Raw genomic sequence first — 18661 nt, forward strand, 5'->3', positions numbered from 1 at the left:
AACACACTGACAGTACGTGTTAACATGTTCACTACAAAATCTTGAGATGAATCGTGATTCCTTTTAATGTTTTGACAGCCCTAGTTTCTGTCAATCAAAATGTTTGAAAGCAAGCACCTTTGGCATCATTTCAATCGAAGAACAAGAGACAAGAGTAACAATGGTTCACTGTTTTACATAGAGCAAACTACACATACAGGAATTACACCAGTAACCAGAAATTCATCCACCTGGAAAAGTAGTGCCACCTTAAAGGGATGATTTAGACACTTTACACCTCAAACAACACACTATTAATGAGTGCTTTAACAAAAATACAAGCTTCACATTAATGGTGTTTAACCCTTCTGAATGCTTGCCCCATAGACTTCCATTGAAGTGCATTACTGTAAATACTGTTTCACCCAAATTAACTCTGTCATCATTTACTCTCCCTCATGTTGTTCCAAACCTGTATGACTGTCTTTCTTCTGTGAGATACTGGGCAGAACATTACGGACTCATAGCCTCAGTCACCATTCACTTTCATTGCATCTTTTTTTCCATACAGTGAAAGTGAATGGTGACTGAGGCTAAACGGTGATTAATCCTTTGAGTAAAGTGTCCCTTTTAGATTTACCTGCTGTACAAGAATATTGTTGTAATCTGTGTTGAAATAAGTCTCTTGTGTCTCACATTCGTCTCAGAGCTGGTGGGTGAGAGCGCTCTGTCCATCCGGTCGTCTGAGAAGATGACGAGCATCTCTCTTCCTGTGACTCCACCCTATCACACGCTGGAGTTCCTGCTCGACGTGCTGTGTCATATCCCTTCATGCCCTGCGCGCATGGAGAGCGAGCGGCTCACGAATGGCGAGATAAGTCATCGTTCGCACAGCAGAACGCGGTTTAACAGTGGAATGACCATCATAGACCAGAAGGTTTGAGACGCGTTGATTGAAACTAAACTGGAGAAATGATTTGGAATTCATCATAATTATTGAGCACAACAGTCTGGTTCCGGAAATAAAAACCCCATTAATATCTCTCTATAGGCAAATTGATATTTAATGGTAACAGAAGGATTTTATGAAATCGCTATGAAGAAAATGAAGGGAAAAAATACTTCTGGAACCAAAACAGCTATAAAAGTGGGTGGGCACTGTTGTGCTCATTAACATATGACTGCCCCCCCCCATCAACACCTATTCAGTTATCAGCAACCCGGCGGGGGTGTTGCTACTCATTTCACACACAAAGATGTTAGCCAGTCATAACAGATTTCATTTACATATGCAGTCTTAAAGGGACAGTAACAAAAACTAGATTTTAATTGAAAGAGAGAGGGTGGAAAATAGTCATGAGAAACCAAATATGACACGACTCTGTAAGTTGTGTATTTGTGTACATGTATTATTGTGAATGAGTTGTTGTGTGTGTTTGCTGTAGGTGTCTGTTGATTGCCCCTGGTCCATTTACTCGACTATAGTCTCTCTCATGTTCCACGTGCCCTTTAAAGTCAAACACACACTGTTGTCTGCAGGATGCAGGTAAACACACCTCACGACACACATACACACTGGCTGTGTTCACAATAGCATACTACTACACTGATCTTACTATTGCTGCAGTATGTAGTATGTTTAGTGTGCACAACATTAACATTTTCAGCATGCATGGAACGTTTTATTGTGGAATGATGCTGAATGCTTCACTTTGTGTTTTTGTTTCTATTCCAAACATATTCTCTCTCACATGTGTTGTTATTGTGACAGATGCATGAGCAGTCAGATAGTTGTGATGCTTTTCCTGTTTTGTTTCGCCCTGATAGGAAGTTCATCCAGATTTGTCTTCAGAATGTATCAGACACTAAATTTAAGCTGACCAATCAGACACTCGCCGAGAATCAACAAACACCTTCACTGGAGCTGATCTCACTCAGTACTAACACACACAATGTAAGTGTCATTTACACACACACAGATGCAGATACTTTATAACTAAATCATGGGTAACTTGCATCTTCACAAACAAAAGTGTTTTAATTACAGTCAAGCTACTCAAAAGTGGTCAGCTGCACTGCAGACGCTGTTTAAAAGATGGATATATGTTTAATTCTGTTCTAACACGGTGCCTGTGTAGCTCAGCGAGTATTGACACTGACTACCACACCTGGAGTCGCGAGTTTGAATCCAGGGCGTGCTGAGTTACCCCAGCCAGGTCTCCTAAGCAACCAAATTGGCCCGGTTGCTAGGGAGGGTAGAGTCACATGGGGTAACCTCCTCGTGGTCGTGATTAGTGGTTCTCGCTCTCAATGGGGTGTGTGGTAAGTTGTGTGTGGATCGTGGAGAGTAGCATGAGCCTCCACATGCTGTGAGTCTCCGCGGTGTCATGCACAACGAGTCACGTGATAAGATGCACGGATTGACGGTCTCAGAAGTGGAGGCAACTGAGACTTTTCCTCCGCCACCTGGATTGAGGTGAGTAACCGCACCACCGCGAGGACCTACTAAGTAGTGGGAATTGGGCATTCCAAATTGGGAGAAAAGGGATAAAAAAAATGTGAAAGAAAAAATAAATACAACGTGTGAAAACTGTTGTAAAAAAAATGTAATGAGCTCCTGAAATAAAAGCATATAATGAGTATACTGAAGTATTAGATACTTTTAGAAATGACTGTTGTGAATTATTCATGCTTTAGAGACTGATTGCGTTTTTACAGAAAACGGTGTATTCACAATGCAAGTTTAACATTCTGACTAGTGTGTAACTTGGTGCAAGTTCACCTGTTTGTTGGCTTCATTGTCTGTTCAGGTGTAAATTGTAAGCTTATGTTTACATTGTGGATATAGCTGATTATTTGCCCCTTTCACACATGCAATCAGGTAAATTACAGGAAAATTGTTGGGTTGCCTTTACTGGTAAATGTACCTCATGTGCTGTTCACACATACCATCAATATGGACATTTTTAGGTAATGATACAACTTCGCATTTAGGAAATCAACAGAGCAAAATTTACCAGTATTTTCAAAAAGGTCGTGTTCACACATGAACTCTAACCTGAAAAATGCAGTGAATTTTCTGGAAAAGGCTGTATGTGTGGAAGGGGCTATTGTCATGTATAGGATGTGTTTGAATGAGGTAATTAACCTGTTAGCGATCTGTATTAAATCTTTCAGCTCAAGTGGGAGGGTTATTGGAATCTGTGCTCTTCTAAAAACATTGTGCATTGGTCATGTCTTGTATTATTATTTTTTCTCGTCATATTTTCCTCAACAGTATGTTTGAATTAAAATCCTTTAATAATAGTCATGACGTGTCTTTTTTTGTCTTCATTGGTGTTCACGAAATCGAAAAAAACTTCATCAACATTTGTCCTCCGCCACCCAGATTGAGGTGAATCACTACGCCACCACGAGGACTTAAAGAGCGCATAGGGAATTGGGCATTCCAAATTGGGTGAAAAAGGGGAAAAAATAATAAGATTATTAAAAATAAATTAAAGAAGGTTAGCTTACAGAAAGATGCCTTTTAAATGGGGGTTTCCTGACATGACTGAAAAGTCAAGGGACATGTTTTTGATTAATGACCTAATGACAGTAAATGACTGTCCTGATGTGAGTGATATGTCTGATCGGTGTCGTTCTCTGCAGGTCATCATCAGTCGTCAATGTGTGTTCAGCATTTGGGAGCTGCGTTGGTCCGGTGCGCCACCACTGTCTCTGCAGTGTGTGTTCTCTGCCAGCTTCACTCCTGCAGACGCACCTGACGCAGCACTCAAACCCTACAGCTACGACTTCACGCTGGAGAAAGTTTCTGTGAGTCTGTTTATAGTGACGTTTACAGCAGTGCTGCTTGACCCGAAATGAGTCACAAACTCCAGGGAAAAACAAGCATTTTATTATATTTGCATTTATAAAAGAGAGGAGAAAGCACTTCTCATTTCTTTTGTTGTTGTCAAATGCGTCCAATAAAACTCCACAGTATTTTGGCGTAAAGTCATCTGTCACTAAATAAATGGTTCATATACTGTTGAAGTCATAAGTTTACATACACTTTAGCCAAATACATTTAAACTCAGTTTTTCACAATTCCTGACATTTAATCGTAGAAAACATTGGATTGAGGTCAGGGCTTTGTGGTGGCCACTCCAATACCTTGACTTTGTTGTCCTTAAGCCATTTTGCCACAACTTTGGAGGTATGCTTGGGGTCATTGTCCATTTGGAAGACCCATTTGCGACCGAGCTTTAACTTCCTGTCTGATATCTTGAGATGTTGCTTCAATATATCCACATAATTTTCCTTCCTCATGATGCCATCTATTTTGTGAAGTGCACCAGTCCCTCCTGCAGCAAAGCACCCCCACAACATGATGCTGCCACCCCCATGCTTCACGGTTGGGATGGTGTTCTTCAGTTTGCAAGCCTCACCCTTTTTCCTCCAAACATAACGATGGTCATTATGGCCAAACTGTTCCATTTTTGTTTCATCAGACCAGAGGACATTTTCCAAAAAGTAAGCTCTTTGTCCCCATGTGCACTTGCAAACTGTAGTCTGGCTTTTTTATGGCGGTTTTGGAGCAGTGGTTTCTTCCTTGCTAAGCAGCCTTTCAGGTTATGTTGATATAGGACGCGTTTTACTGTGGATATAGATACTTGTCTACCTGTTTCCTCTAGCATCTTCACAAGGTCCTTTGCTGTTGTTCTGGGATTGATTTGCACTTTTCGCACCAAACTACGTTAATCTCTAGGAGACAGAATGAGTCTCCTTCCTGATCGGTATGATGGCTGTGTGGTCCCATGGTGTTTATACTTGTGTACTATTGTTTGTACAGATGAACGTGGTACCTTCAGGTGTTTGGAAATTGCTCCCAAGGATGAACCAGACTTGTGGAGGGCCACAATTGTTTTTCTGGGCTGATTTCTTTTGATTTTCCCATGATGTCAAGCTAAGAGGCGCTGAGTTTGAAGGTAGGCCTTTAAACACATCCACAGGTACACCTCCAATTCAGTACACCTCCTATCAGAAGCTAATTGGCTAATTGGCTAAAGGCTTGACATCATTTTCTGGAATTTTCCAAGCTGCTTAAAGGCACAGTTAACTTAGTGTATGTAAATTTCTGACCCACTGGAATTGTGATATAGTCAATTAAAAGTGAAACAATCTGTCTGTAAACAGTTGTTGGAAAAATTACTCGTGTCATGCACAAAGTAGATGTCCTAAACGACTTGCCAAAATGATAGTTTGCTAATATGAAATCTGTGGAGTGTTAAAAAATGAGTTTTAATAACTTCAACCTAAATGTATGTAAACTTCTGACTTTAACTGTACTCATACAATATACATGTACAAAATTTTGCACATTTGTGGTTTACACTAATACGTTTTTTGTTATGAAAATGCACTGATTTCGCTACATTTACGCCTCTCATTCATACTAGACTGGCATTTTCCTCCGGAGCAAATTCTCCATTACCATATATGTACTTTGGACAACAATGACGCTATGAAACTGAAAAAAGTTTTCAATTGAAAGCAGATTAGATTGGACATGGTCTTTGGCTGCTAAATCATACTTCTGCCATTGTTTGTGCATTTATGCAGACGTTGTACAGCGTGCAAGCAGAGATCTGTCCGGCTGCGGATGAGCAGCACTGTCACACCGGATCCCTCTGCAGACTGGAGGTGTCACTGACACGTCTCACAGAACCCAGTGAGACAGACAGATCAGACGAGGAGTTTAGTGAGACAGGAGGACTACGCACGTCCAGACTCATGTATGAAGGTGCGACAGACGAAACATCCTCAAATAGAGTTCTGACTCTGAATTCTGATTGCATGAGCCACGTTCAAAGCTGTTTGTTCGATGAATATAAACACACCTGTGACCCGTTCATTCTTTATAGTTCCTTTAGATAGTGAGTTTATAACTTATATAGCATCTATATAAGTTGTTATGTTGCTTGGCAACTGCAAACAGCCTACAGTCAGATTACTGGGTGGAATTGTTTATGATAATTATGTTTCTGTGTGTGTGTGTGTGTCTGCAGTGATTGATAACAACAGTAACTGGGCAGTGTGTGGCAAAAGTTCAGGGGTTGTGTCCATGCCAGTTGCCGCCATGGCAACACACAAGGTTCATATGGAGATCATGCCGCTGTTTGCTGGACACCTGCCGTTCCCGAACATTCGAGTGTTCAAATACCTGCCTCACCACACGAGCCCTGTCATCCAGCCTGACACAGGTTAGATCATGTCAAACGCTGTTCCTGTCTACACTCTCACAGTAGCAACACTACTAACTAAACTTCATCTGTCAGTATGATGACAGTAACTCGAGATATTCCTGTGTTTCCTGTATTTATTCCAATAATGAACAGTGCATTGTGATTAGAATACTGTTATTATTACATCAGAACTGTGAAACATTACTGAGTCACTACAATAAGCCTGTCATAATGATTTTACATTCAGAGCTGTCAGGTTTGATTCGGTGGGACATTTCAGGCTTCTGGCGTTCGTCCGTAAACAAAGAAAAGAGGGTACGGCGGCAGATATGGTACTAGCTCAGATTTTTGTGATAGACGTGATTAAACTACATCTATTTTCACAAAACTTTTCTTTGTGTGTGTGTAAAAAAACTGCAGGGTGCACAAAAACTATAACTTAACTCACTTATTTCTTGAAACCTTGATGAATATTATTATAATACAGAATTATTATTGTGGGACTATTTTAATATAATATTGAATTATTATTATGTTGGCTTGTCAAAGCCAACATACTGATCTACTATATAAGCTTATTATTATTATTATTATTATTATTATTATTATTATTATTCTGAGCCTAAATTTAAACTGTATCTCCTTCTAGAGCTTTAAAGCTACAACCACCAAACTCGGGTTGCTATATCTTTTCTAACTGATCGGACTTCCGGTATTCCTGTATTGGACTTCCGAACAGGACTGATTTTAAATTGACTCCCATTCAAGGTGTGAAAACTTTTCCCTATAATAACTCCTTTAAAGGATTCAATCTACTTCCTATCACTCCACCACTCATACTTTCTATCTGTCACTCTCTTTTCTATCTTTCCATCACTCCACTCTTTTTATTCTTTCTTTCACTCCATCACTTTAACAATCTAGCAACCATTTAGTGCACCCTAGCAACCAAAACCCATTGACTGCCATTCAAAATGGCTTAGATAGATATCTTCAGATCAGAATGTTCTACAGACATGAGAGTTGTCTTGTTTGAATTGGGTAAGCAATCAGTCTTCAAGTATCATCATGGAAACTACTTGGCCATGCCCTAGCAACCATTTAGAGCACCCTAGCAACCAAACCCCACTGACTTCCATTTAAAATTGCTTAGATGGTTATCTCAGGAGCAGAATGTCGTAGAGACATCATTGTTGGCTTGTATGACTCAGAACAGCAAGCAGCCTTCTTGGTATCACACTGGCAACTGCCTAGCAACCACATGGGGTTACCCTAGCAACCAAGTAACAAATCACATATCTCTGCACCAGAACATTGTAGAGACTTCCGGGTTGACTTATTTCACTCAGGATGGCAAGGAGCCTTGAAAAGTATCACCCTGGTAACTGCCTAGCAACCAGATAACAAATCACATATCTCTGCACCAGAACATCGTAGAGATTTCTGGGTTGACTTATTTCACTCAGGATTGCAAAGAGCCATATTAAGTATCGCCTTGGTAACTGCCTAGCAACCAGATGGGGTTACCCTAGCAACCAAGTAACAAATCACATATCTCTGCACCAGAACATCATAGAGACTTCCGGGTTGACTTATTTCACTCAGGATGGCAAAGAGCCATGTTAAGTATCACCTTGGTAACTGCCTAGTAACCAGATGAGGTTACCCTAGCAACCAAGTAATAAATCACATATCTCTGCACCAGAAAATTGTTGAGACTTCTGGGTTGACTTATTCAATCAGGATGGCAAGGAGTCTAGATAAGTATCACCCTGGTAACTGCTTGGCAACCATATGGGGTTACACTAGCAACCAAGTAACAAATCACATATATCTGCACAAGAACATCGTAGAGACTTCAGGTTGACTTATTTCACTAAGGATGGAAAGGAGGCTTGATAAGTATCACCCTGGTAACTGCATAGCAACCAGATGGGGTTACCCTAGCAACCAAGTAACAAATAACATATCTCTGCACCAGAACATTGTAGAGACTTCTGGTTTTGTTAATTTGACTCAGGGTAGCAAGGAGCCTTTTCAGTATCACCTTGGTAACTGCCTAGCAACCAAATGTGGTTACCCTAGCAACAAATTTGCCATTTAGAAAAACAACCAAGGTGTAGGGTTGCATAGGACATCTTGCAGCTATCTGTATGATGTTCCTTTTGTCTGTCTGACTGTAAGACCTTCAAACTTCCAACTCTTCCAACTATTTTAAACTTTTAGACAAGGCTTTTTCAAGCCAACATAAAGTTTGTCTTCAAGCTTTACTATCTAGTTATTATTATTATTATTATTATTATTATTTTGAGGATTAGATGTTCTTCATAAAATAGTAATATATTTTTGTAATTTCTTATTATTATTATTATTAGGGCCCGGCAATATGTCTACAAAAATTATGTCTATATACTTTCAGAATACGGATGATATTTGATTTTGCATTTGCTCTAAAAGTTATTATTATTATTATTATTATTATTATTATTATTATTTTTTTTTTTTTTTTTTTTAGATTAACATGTTTATTGGTTGATTCTCAAATATAACACAGAACAAAGGAAACTATACATGCACAGAGTCAACCATTATCCCCTAAACCCCCATTAATTCCCTATCCCCTTTCCAACCCCCAATAAACATTCCCGTGGCCCACACCTGAGTATACACACATAAATATGAAGAGGAATAAAACAATTAAAACAGTTTCTCTCCACATGGCCCTCACCGAGAGCCTTCCAGAAAGGTCATGTATTTGTTCCATTTCTTATCACATGCATCTAATCTGCCAAGCTGTTTGTATGACATCTTTTCGAATGCCGCCACCCTTCCCAATTCGGTGAACAATTCTTGAAATGAGGGAGTGCCCGTTGACTCCCATTCACTAAGAATTAGACTTTCATTTCACTAGTTTGGACCCAGCTTTTTGTATATTTGTCACCTACTTTAATAACTGCCCCATCACCCAATATACATAGTCTGGGACAGAATGAAATTTGAGTATCTAAAACCTCACAGATAAAATTCTGGACTCTTACCCAGAATTCTTGAATCTTAGTGCAGAACCACAGATCATGGGTCATGTCTCCATCCTCCACCTGACATCGCCAGCAGGTACGTGTGTCTTTTAAACCAAGCCTAAACAATCTAGAAGGAGTCCAGTAGAAACTATGCAAAATATTAAACTGAATAAGATGTACCTTGCATCCCTAGATATAGTTTAAAAATTTTTTAAAATTCTTTCCCACTCCCCATCCTCCAATACCAAGTTCAAATCTCTTTCCCATAACCTCATTTAAGGCTCCATCACCAAGACTCTGAATTAATGAGGAATAATACACTGAAGCTTCATGACCCTTTCCAAAGTCTGTGAGCACCATACAGAGGGTGTGTGCAGCTTTAGGGGGTTGTGTACTGCCACCAAAAATAGTACAAAGTAGATGGCGCAGCTGTAAATATCTGAAAAATTGAGCCCTAGAAATCCCAAATTGCTGTGTTATGTTTTCAAATGATCTCAAAGCTCCATTTTTATATAAAGGTCACCAAGTGTAGCTACACCCCTCACGATCCATTCTTTCCAGCAAAAAGGGGACTTGTTAATACATACAGCGCATCCGGAAAGTATTCACAGCGCTTCACTTTTTCCACATTTTGTTACGTTACAGCCTTATTCCAAAATGGATTAAATTCATTATTTTCCTCAATTCTACAAACAATACCCCATAATGACAATGTGAAAGAAGTTTGTTTGAAATCTTTGCAAATTTATTAAAAAGAAAAAAAGAAAACAAAAAACACATGTACATAAGTATTCACAGCCTTTGCTCAATACTTTGTTGAAGCACCTTTGGCACCAATTACAGCCTCAAGTCTTTTTGAGTATGATGCTACAAGCTTGGCACACCTATTTTTGGGCAGTTTCTCCCATTCTTCTTTGCAGGACCTCTCAAGCTCCATCAATTGGGTGGGGAGCGTCAGTGCACAGTCATTTTCAGATCTCTCCAGAGATGTTCAATCGGGTTCAAGTCTGGGCTCTGGCTGGGCCACTCAAGGACATTCACAGAGTTGTCCCGGAGCCACTCCTTTGTTATCTTGGCTGTGTGCTTAGGGTCGTTGTCCTGTTGGAAGATGAACCTTCGCCCCAGTCTGAGGTCCAGAGTGCTCTGGAGCAGGTTTTCATCAAGGATGTCTCTGTACATTGCTGCATTCATCTTTCCCTCGATCCTGATTAGTCTCCCAGTTCCTGCCGCTGAAAAACATCCCCACAGCATGATGCTGCCACCACCATGCTTCACTGTAGGGATGGTATTGGCCAGGTGATGAGCGGTGCCTGGTGTCCCCCAGACATGACGCTTGCCATTCAGGCCAAAGAGTTCAATCTTTGTTTCATCAGACCAGAGAATTTTGTTTCTCATGGTCTGAGAGTCCTTCAGGTGCCTTTTGGCAAACTCCAGGCGGGCTGTCATGTGCCTTTTACTGAGGAGTGGCTTCCATCTGGCCACTCTACCATACAGGCCTGATTGATGGAGTGCTGCAGAGATGGTGGTTCTTCTGGAAGGTTCTCCTCTCTCCACAGAGAAATGCTGGAGCTCTGTCAGAGTGACCATCGGGTTCTTGGTCACCTCCCTGACTAAGGCCCTTCTCCCCCGATCACTCAGTTTGGCCAGGCGGCCAGCTCTAGGAAGAGTCCTGGTGGTTCCAAACTTCTTCCATTTACAGATGATGGAGGCCACTGTGCTCATTGGGACCTTCAATGCTGCAGATATTTTTCTGTACCCTTCCCCAGATCTGTGCCTCGATACAATCCTGTCTCGGAGGTCTACAGACAATTCCTTGGACTTCATGGCTTAGTTTGTGCTCTGACATGCACTGTTAACTGTGGGACCTTATATAGACAGGTGTGTGCCTTTCCAAATCATGTCCAATCAACTGAATTTACCACAGGTGGAATCCAGTCAAGTTGTAGAAACGTCTCAAGGATGATCAGTGGAAACAGGATGCACCTGAGCCCAATTTTGAGTGTCATGGCAAAGGCTGTGAGTACATGTGATTTTTTTTTTTTTTTTTTTTTTTTTTTTTTAAGTTTTCTATTTTTAATAAATTTGCAATCATTATGGGGTATTGTTTGTAGAATTTTGTGGAAAATAATGAATTGAATCCATTTTGGAATAAGGCTGTAACATAACAAAATGTGGAAAAAGTGAAGCGCTGTGAATACTTTCCGATGCACTGTAATTTGGGGTTCAGCCATACGCTTCAGGAAAATTGTGAACGTAAGTGTGAAATAATAGGATGCATTTTTACTTCTGTAGGCAATTTAATAGAAAGACTTTGCAATGGTGAGATTGGACCACTTGTTCAGTGAAGTACCATGGAGGGGCTCTCTCAGGTGGAAGAGACCAACGGGCCAGGTGTCTAAGATTAAAAGCATAGTAATAAAAACATTTTTTGGGGAGGCCTAAATCTCCTGTGTCAATTGGTCTATGTAACATACTGAAATGTAACCGAGGTCGTTTACCATTCCAAATAAAAGACTTGGATATTCTATCAGATTGTTTAAAATAAGAAAGAGGAAATTCTAGAGGGAGAGACTGTAGTAGATAATTGAATTTGGGGATACAATTCATTTTTATAACATTGACCCTCCCTGCCATAGATCAATGTAGCGAAGTCCGCCTATCCACATCACATGAGAACCTTTTCATTAATGGGTCAAAATTAACTCTAACTAAATCTCTCAAATTTGCTGGAAATAAAATGCCTAAATACCTAATGCCTTGCTTGGGCCATTGAAAGGCGCCTTGTTGGAAAGCCATGACAGGGCAGTCTGCTGTCAGAGCAAGAGCTTCCGATTTAGACCAATTCACCCTGTATCCTGAAAATTTGAAGAAAGAATTAATAATTCTATGGAAGGTAGGCATATATCTACTAGGATCGGAGACATATAATAATATATCATCTGCGTAGAGTAAAAGTTTATGCACCACACCTCCTGCTACAATACAAGGAAAATCATCCTCTTTTCTTATTGCGGATGCTAATGTTTGTAGGGCAAGACAGAACAATAAAGGGGAGAGAGGACAGCTTTGCCGGGTTCCCCTACCAAGAGAGAAATAATCTGAAATGAATCAATTAGTTTGAACTGCCGCTGATGGACGTTTGTAGAGTAACTTAATCCACCCATTAAAAGTGTTCCCAAACTCTTAAATTTCCAAAATCTTAAAGATAGTCCCATTCCACCATATCAAACGCCTTCTCGGCGTCAAGTGAGATGGCAACAAAAAGAGGTCTGATCATTTGCTACTGACCACATATTTATGAAACATCTAATATTATCAGATGTATAAACCCCACTTGATATATATGTATAATAGATGTAATTACTTAATCGATTAGCCAGAATTGTACAATATTTTAACATCTAACTGAATCAGCGAAATTGGACGATAACTTTTTTGGAGTCTTTATCTTTTTTAAGAATGAGACTGATCAGGGCTTTGCATCATGGTTGTCGGTAGTTCACCTTTCTTTAATGACTCTGTGTAAACTTCTAACATAAGTGGAGCCAATTCTGTGACATAAGATCTAAAAAAATTATGCGTCAAAGCCATCTGGCCCCAGTGCCTTACCTGTTGGCAAGGCTTTTATTAACTCAAGAAGCTCCTCCAAAGTAATATCTGAGTCAAGAGAGTCTTTTTGATCATTCGTCAGTTTAGGAAGTTCTAACGGCTCTACGAAGTTGCTAATATCCTTATCGGTAGTTGAAGATTTGGAACTATAAAGATTGAAATAGAAATCTTTAAAGGCCTTATTAATATCTGTGGCAGAGGTAAATATATTGCCTCCAGAAGACTTCACTGAAAGATGGTGGAAAAAATTCTCTCTGTTTTATGTATATGGTAAGAGGTTTCCCTGCCTTGTCTCCTGACTCAAAGTATGTCTGTCTTGCCCTGAATAAGCAAAACTCTACCTTCTGTGACAGAATAGTATTATACCTATACTTTAGCTGAGTTAACTCTCTATGACCATTGGATGACATTCAGCACTTCCGCTCTGTTTCAGCATTTCTATTACTCTTTTCCAATTCCATTAATTCCTGTGCTTTGATCTTTTTAATGAATGAGGCATATTGTAAGATCTGCCCCCTAAGGACTGCCTTAATCACCTCCCATGCCACGCCCACAGAGGACCAATTGGCCTCCACATAAACATTAACTTCTGTCTTTAACATTTGTTGAAATGCTGGGTCATGTAGAAGGGATGTATTAAAGCGCCATCCATATGATTTTCTTTTCTCTATATGCGGCAACATCTCTAAACATACCAAAGCATGATCTGAAACTAAAATGTTCCCAATTGAGCAATCGGTGGCAAATGGAATAAGTGACTTAGATATATAAAAAAATCTATTCTAGAGTAAATCTTTTGAACTGATGAAAAAAAGATGTAGTCCCTCCCAGATGGATTCAGAAGTCTCCAATGTCTGTAAGACCAAGATTTTTACACATCCTCTGAAGTGTCAACATTGCTCTAAAGGGTCTACACACTTTTGCATCACTATGATCAATGACCGGATCCATTAAAAGATTAAAGTCTCCACCCAAAACCTTATCATGGAGGATCCCAGCTGCATGTTACTTTCCCTCAAGATCTATAAAAAAAGTTCTGATCATCAGCATTGGCTTCATAAATATTAGCCGAAATAAGATTTTGCCCCTGTATTTCAGCCAAAACAATAATGACTCTTCCTAAATTAACTTTGATCTGTTTGATGCATTTAAATTGTAAATGCTTGCTTATCAATGTGATGACTCCCCTGCTCTTACTCGAACTAGCACTACAAAACACATGCCCACCCCATGCCCTGCTAAGCTTTTCAGCTTCCTGTGGAGAAAGGTGCATTTCTTGAAGGAACACTATATCTAATTTTTTACGCTAAAAAAAAAAAAAGATACACCCTCCTCCTTTTTATAGGATGCCCCAACCCATTAACATTCCACGTGGAGAGAAACATTTTACCTATATTAAAGTGACATACTGACATGCAAAAACAATTTTGTACCCAAGGCTAAATTATATAGACCACAATTAAACATTGATGTAACCATAAATTCCTTAATAACCCACAGAACAGAAAAAAGCTCGTGCATAACAGTCCCGACTGGTGTCCATCCCCCGGAAATCCGACTGTCCGTGCACACTCACGAGACCCTCCGCAACACCATTGCTACAAGATTACTTCAGTCTGGTGTTTTTTTAGTTTTGTTGTTGTTGTTTTTTTACGTACACCGTACAATTGAACTGCACATGAAAGTTTTCAATGAAATAGTTTATAAATGTTATTTTTTCCCATCATTCAGCAAGTTTAAAGCTTCAACTAACACTTTATTACCAGATTCAATATTATGGAAAAGATCCATCATGACAGAAACTTTAAGTTATACATTGCAATTAATAAAGAAGCTAAAATGAGACCAGCAACACTTCAATCAAACCAACTGCTTGTATTTAAGGAAGGTTGGGAGTATGAACTCATTTCTTTTTCCAATACAGTCTATGCACCTGTCACGTGAAAAATGAATGAAAGACTCAGATCCGAAGACCGACTCGTGAGGTGAACTAATCAGTTCTGTTTCCTGTACTGATCCAATGCGGCTGTCACGTGTCAAATGAACGAAACACAAGCACAGATTTTGCGCATGCGTGGCCAAGGCAAAATGAACGAACCACTCTCTGAGACTACTCATTCTTTCGAGTCATATAAAAGATTTGTTCAAAATGAACGAATCATTCATGAACAACCCATCACTAATGAGCAGTGTTGAAGCACATCTGACAGAAAAAACAAAACAATGTTCCTCCACAAGTAACACAGATGTCGACAGGGAGCCCAGAATTATTTAGTGGAGCTTTCAAAAAGTACACACAAGACATTATGATATTTAAAATGATATTGTCCCTTTAAGTAGTTTTAGTGTAGTTAGCTACTTGTTGTTAGTAACTTGTATGGTAACAAACTATTTTATGAAAAGGTTTGTGTGACTGTACTTAATAGTATCTTCCCCTGTTTTTGTCCTCCAATCAGATTCGTGCCTGGAGAATGATAACCTGTCTCTGCTGGATAAGGGTTTGGATGATCAGGGCGACACGGCGAGTCTGCGCAGCCGAGGGAGTATTCACTCTCTGGGCAGTGGCGAGCAGCAGCCGCACGGTCTCCCCATGCCAAAGCGTGAGACGTTCGGCCCCGGTCAGGTGTTTAATAGCACACAGGGCCGCCAGGTGCTAGTGCTGCCTGCCGCGGATGATCACATCATGGAAGTCAATGTCACATGACCCCTATGGACGGCCCCACCCCGTCTCGTCCTGGACGCCCCTGTGTGCACCCTCAGCGGACCAGAGACAAGGAGCGAGAGGGGCGTGGGTGACGGGGAGTCTGGTGTCCCCAATTTAGGAACCGACAGGCGGATGTTGGCCATTGGTCTGACTTGAAAACAGGAACACAAACAAAAACAAACTGATATCATTTGAGCCTGAGGATTATCTGCTGTCTTAATACTTTTATTTTATGTCATTTTTACCACGTCATGCACTTATTGTTGCGCTCCACTGCGACAGACACTAGATGGCACAAAAACACTCTTCCTGTCTTGAACATCCCATAAAGACTGTTCCCAGGGAGATTCACACATTTATAATGCCCTATTTGCCATTTCTGCATCTCTGTGTTTGTTTGTATGTGAGAGACTCAAACCTGCTGCGTAAAACCAAATTTGACAACTGTGTCAAAAATCAAAAATAGTCGAGGAAGCTTTTCTGTTCTTGGGAGTCTTTGTTGACTTGGACACACTCTTGACTGCTTACATCCCGCATCATGTGTTGCCATGACAACCCCAAGGGTTCATGTTCCATCGTGAATGATGGAGCATTTATTTCACTCAACGATCATTCATATTTACACTCTGCAGTCAAAAACGGAGTGAATAATCACAATATAAAAGGCCAAAACTGATCCTAGAACAGCAGTTTCACATGTATGACTGTCACTTTTGATTTCACATAATAAGCACTATTTATTTTTCCGGGTTCCTCTGATTCCGTTCCGGGACGTTTGTATTGGGCTGATGATCATTCACGGATTTTGTGACTTTCTCACACGGGACATTCTGGACTTTTGGGGTGTAAAACAGGTGTTAAGGTTTCAGTCCGTGACGTCAGGAACAGTTTTCACAAGCTCTTTGTAAATTCAGTCAATCAAATATCACAGATTGTATTTAGATTATTTAAATTAAATACAAATGTACGCATTCTACAGCTGAAAATATACATATGTTTTAAAAAGATATTTGTGGTCTTGTTTCCCTGTTTTAAAAAAAAGAATAAAATCCTTTAGTTCCTTTGAAGGATTGGATGGTTAAAGACGACAATTATACTCACACTTTATTAAAGGTTGTAAAGAATCCAGGTCTCTTAAGCAACCAAATTGGCCCGGTTGCTAGGGAGTGTAGAGTCACATGGGGTAACCTCCTCGTGGTCGCTATAATGTGGTTCTTGCTCTCGGTGGGGCATGTTGTGAGTTGTGCGTGGATGCCGCAGAGAATAGCGTGAAGTCTCCACGGTAACACGCTCAACAAGCCACGTGATAAGATGCACGGATTGACGGTCTCAGACGCGGAGGCAACTGAGATTCGTCCTCCGCCACCCAGATTGAGGCGAGTCACTACGCCACCACGAGGACTTAGAGCGCATTGGGAATTGGGCATTCCAGATTTGGGAGAAAAATGGTGGTAAAGAATGAAATGCAGAATTAAGTAGTAATGCTGAAGCCAGAGAGGCGAAGACAAATATTCCAGTGCTTTTGACTGACAGGCTTCAGCAAAAACAAATCTGCATATGATAAATAACAATTGGCAAAATGTTTCACAAACACACATTACAAAATAAGGCTATAAAACTTATGAAACATGTCGCATGACAACGCCATTTTGCTACCTTGCTTTTTAGCATTTACTTTCAACATCATAGTTCAGCTGTTGGTGTTTATTTTTTACCCCTGTGACATGGTGTGTTTCTTTGAAGGGCGGGGTCTTGGACAGAGGGGGCGTGTTTAATTCGACGGCTAAAGGCCATAGTATACTTCAGCTGACTGCATTGCCGATTGGAACGTGCACAGTATACGTGATGCAGATTTTGATATCAGCACAGGATATACCTGATGATGAAATTTGCATCACGCATACTGTGCACAGAGCAATCTGCAATGCAGACGACTGAAGTATACTATAGTATTAACAGTGAGCATGCATCAGAAACGTTGGTATTTGCTTGCGCTCAGAAGAGTATACTTTTGGAAGGTAATGCAGTCGACCGGATACATAGATAAACAGTGCACCTGTTCGGTGTGAACGGCCCCTCAGTCTGGTAGAACTTCAATGTCACAAGCATACAGTATATTGTGGCAGCAGACCAGCATTCCTACAATACAAAAAGTTTTATTTCCATATCATTGAACATAACCCTATTATTGGCCTTATGCCGTCTGTGCTATTTTTTAATAGTTGGTCCATCTATGTACTCATGTATCGGACAGATGCTTTTGGAGCATCTCACTTTGTATGTGTTACTAGTTTTCAGCATCCTGTGTCAAGTTAAACATAATTTGAAGCCTTGAAAAATGCATCTTGAGATCCCTGCATTCTGTAGTGCGCCGTCCAGCACATCTGTAGAAGACTACGCTGCGCTCGTTAGTTTAATGAGACGTGTTGTCTGTACAGCTGGAGACGTGCTGACTGCCCCCTACTGCATCAAGGTGGCACATCAAGGTTTATATTGCTCAGATTGTAGGAACATTAATTATTGCAAACTTTACATACAGAGCGGGGGCATGATTAATTTTTATACAATTAATTGCACATTATTTTTGGTATAATTAATCACACTAAATTAATGCGTTAAATCGACAGCTCTAATAAAAATATTTTAACACTTCCTAATAAATTGCTCTAATTTAAGTCGTAAACAGCAGTGTTAATATGACTACTACTGTTAAAATTACTGACGAAAATGTCTGTTGACAAAGGTTTTATTTAGACGAAAAAGATGCACTATGTCAGTAATGAAATGGGTTTTAATTAAATCTTTAAATCTTATATACTTCAGTATATTCATTATACAGTATTATTTCATGAGCTCAGATTTTCAGGACAGTTTTCTCAAGTTGTTTAATCTAAGATATTAAATATGTTTGATACATTTAAATAATTGTTAGTAGTTTATACATTTTTCAAAATATTTGAATATTTGGTTTAAGTTTGGTCTGTTACAGTTTGGCAAAAAATTTTTTGTGATGTTCGTTTTTTTTTTTTTTTTTTTTCATTTGTTCATGTTGACTAAAATGTCTTTTTAGTCAGAGTAAAACATACTAAAATGAATGAACATGACATGATGAAATCGACAAT

At 39.8% G+C, this 18661-nt stretch overlaps 1 protein-coding gene across 2 annotated transcripts in view; it reads left to right on the forward strand.

The window, feature by feature from the left end:
* trappc10 (trafficking protein particle complex subunit 10) overlaps positions 1–16686 on the forward strand; it is a 50265-nt gene extending 33579 nt beyond the window's left edge. The window contains exons 17-23 of one of the 2 annotated variants that reach the window (XM_051676356.1): positions 687–916; positions 1425–1525; positions 1807–1933; positions 3631–3795; positions 5584–5764; positions 6030–6224; positions 15292–16686. In XM_051676356.1, coding sequence (XP_051532316.1) covers positions 687–916; positions 1425–1525; positions 1807–1933; positions 3631–3795; positions 5584–5764; positions 6030–6224; positions 15292–15539 — 1247 coding nt within the window. In that variant the 3' untranslated portion in view covers positions 15540–16686. Of the gene's footprint in view, positions 1–686; positions 917–1424; positions 1526–1806; positions 1934–3630; positions 3796–4813; positions 4950–5583; positions 5765–6029; positions 6225–15291 lie in introns of those variants that run through there. The other variant, XM_051676357.1, reaches the window with a different exon arrangement.
* The last annotated feature ends 1975 nt before the right edge of the window (positions 16687–18661 follow it).

Source organism: Myxocyprinus asiaticus, chromosome 37 (assembly GCF_019703515.2).
Source record: "Myxocyprinus asiaticus isolate MX2 ecotype Aquarium Trade chromosome 37, UBuf_Myxa_2, whole genome shotgun sequence".
NCBI classification, from domain to species: domain Eukaryota; kingdom Metazoa; phylum Chordata; class Actinopteri; order Cypriniformes; family Catostomidae; genus Myxocyprinus; species Myxocyprinus asiaticus.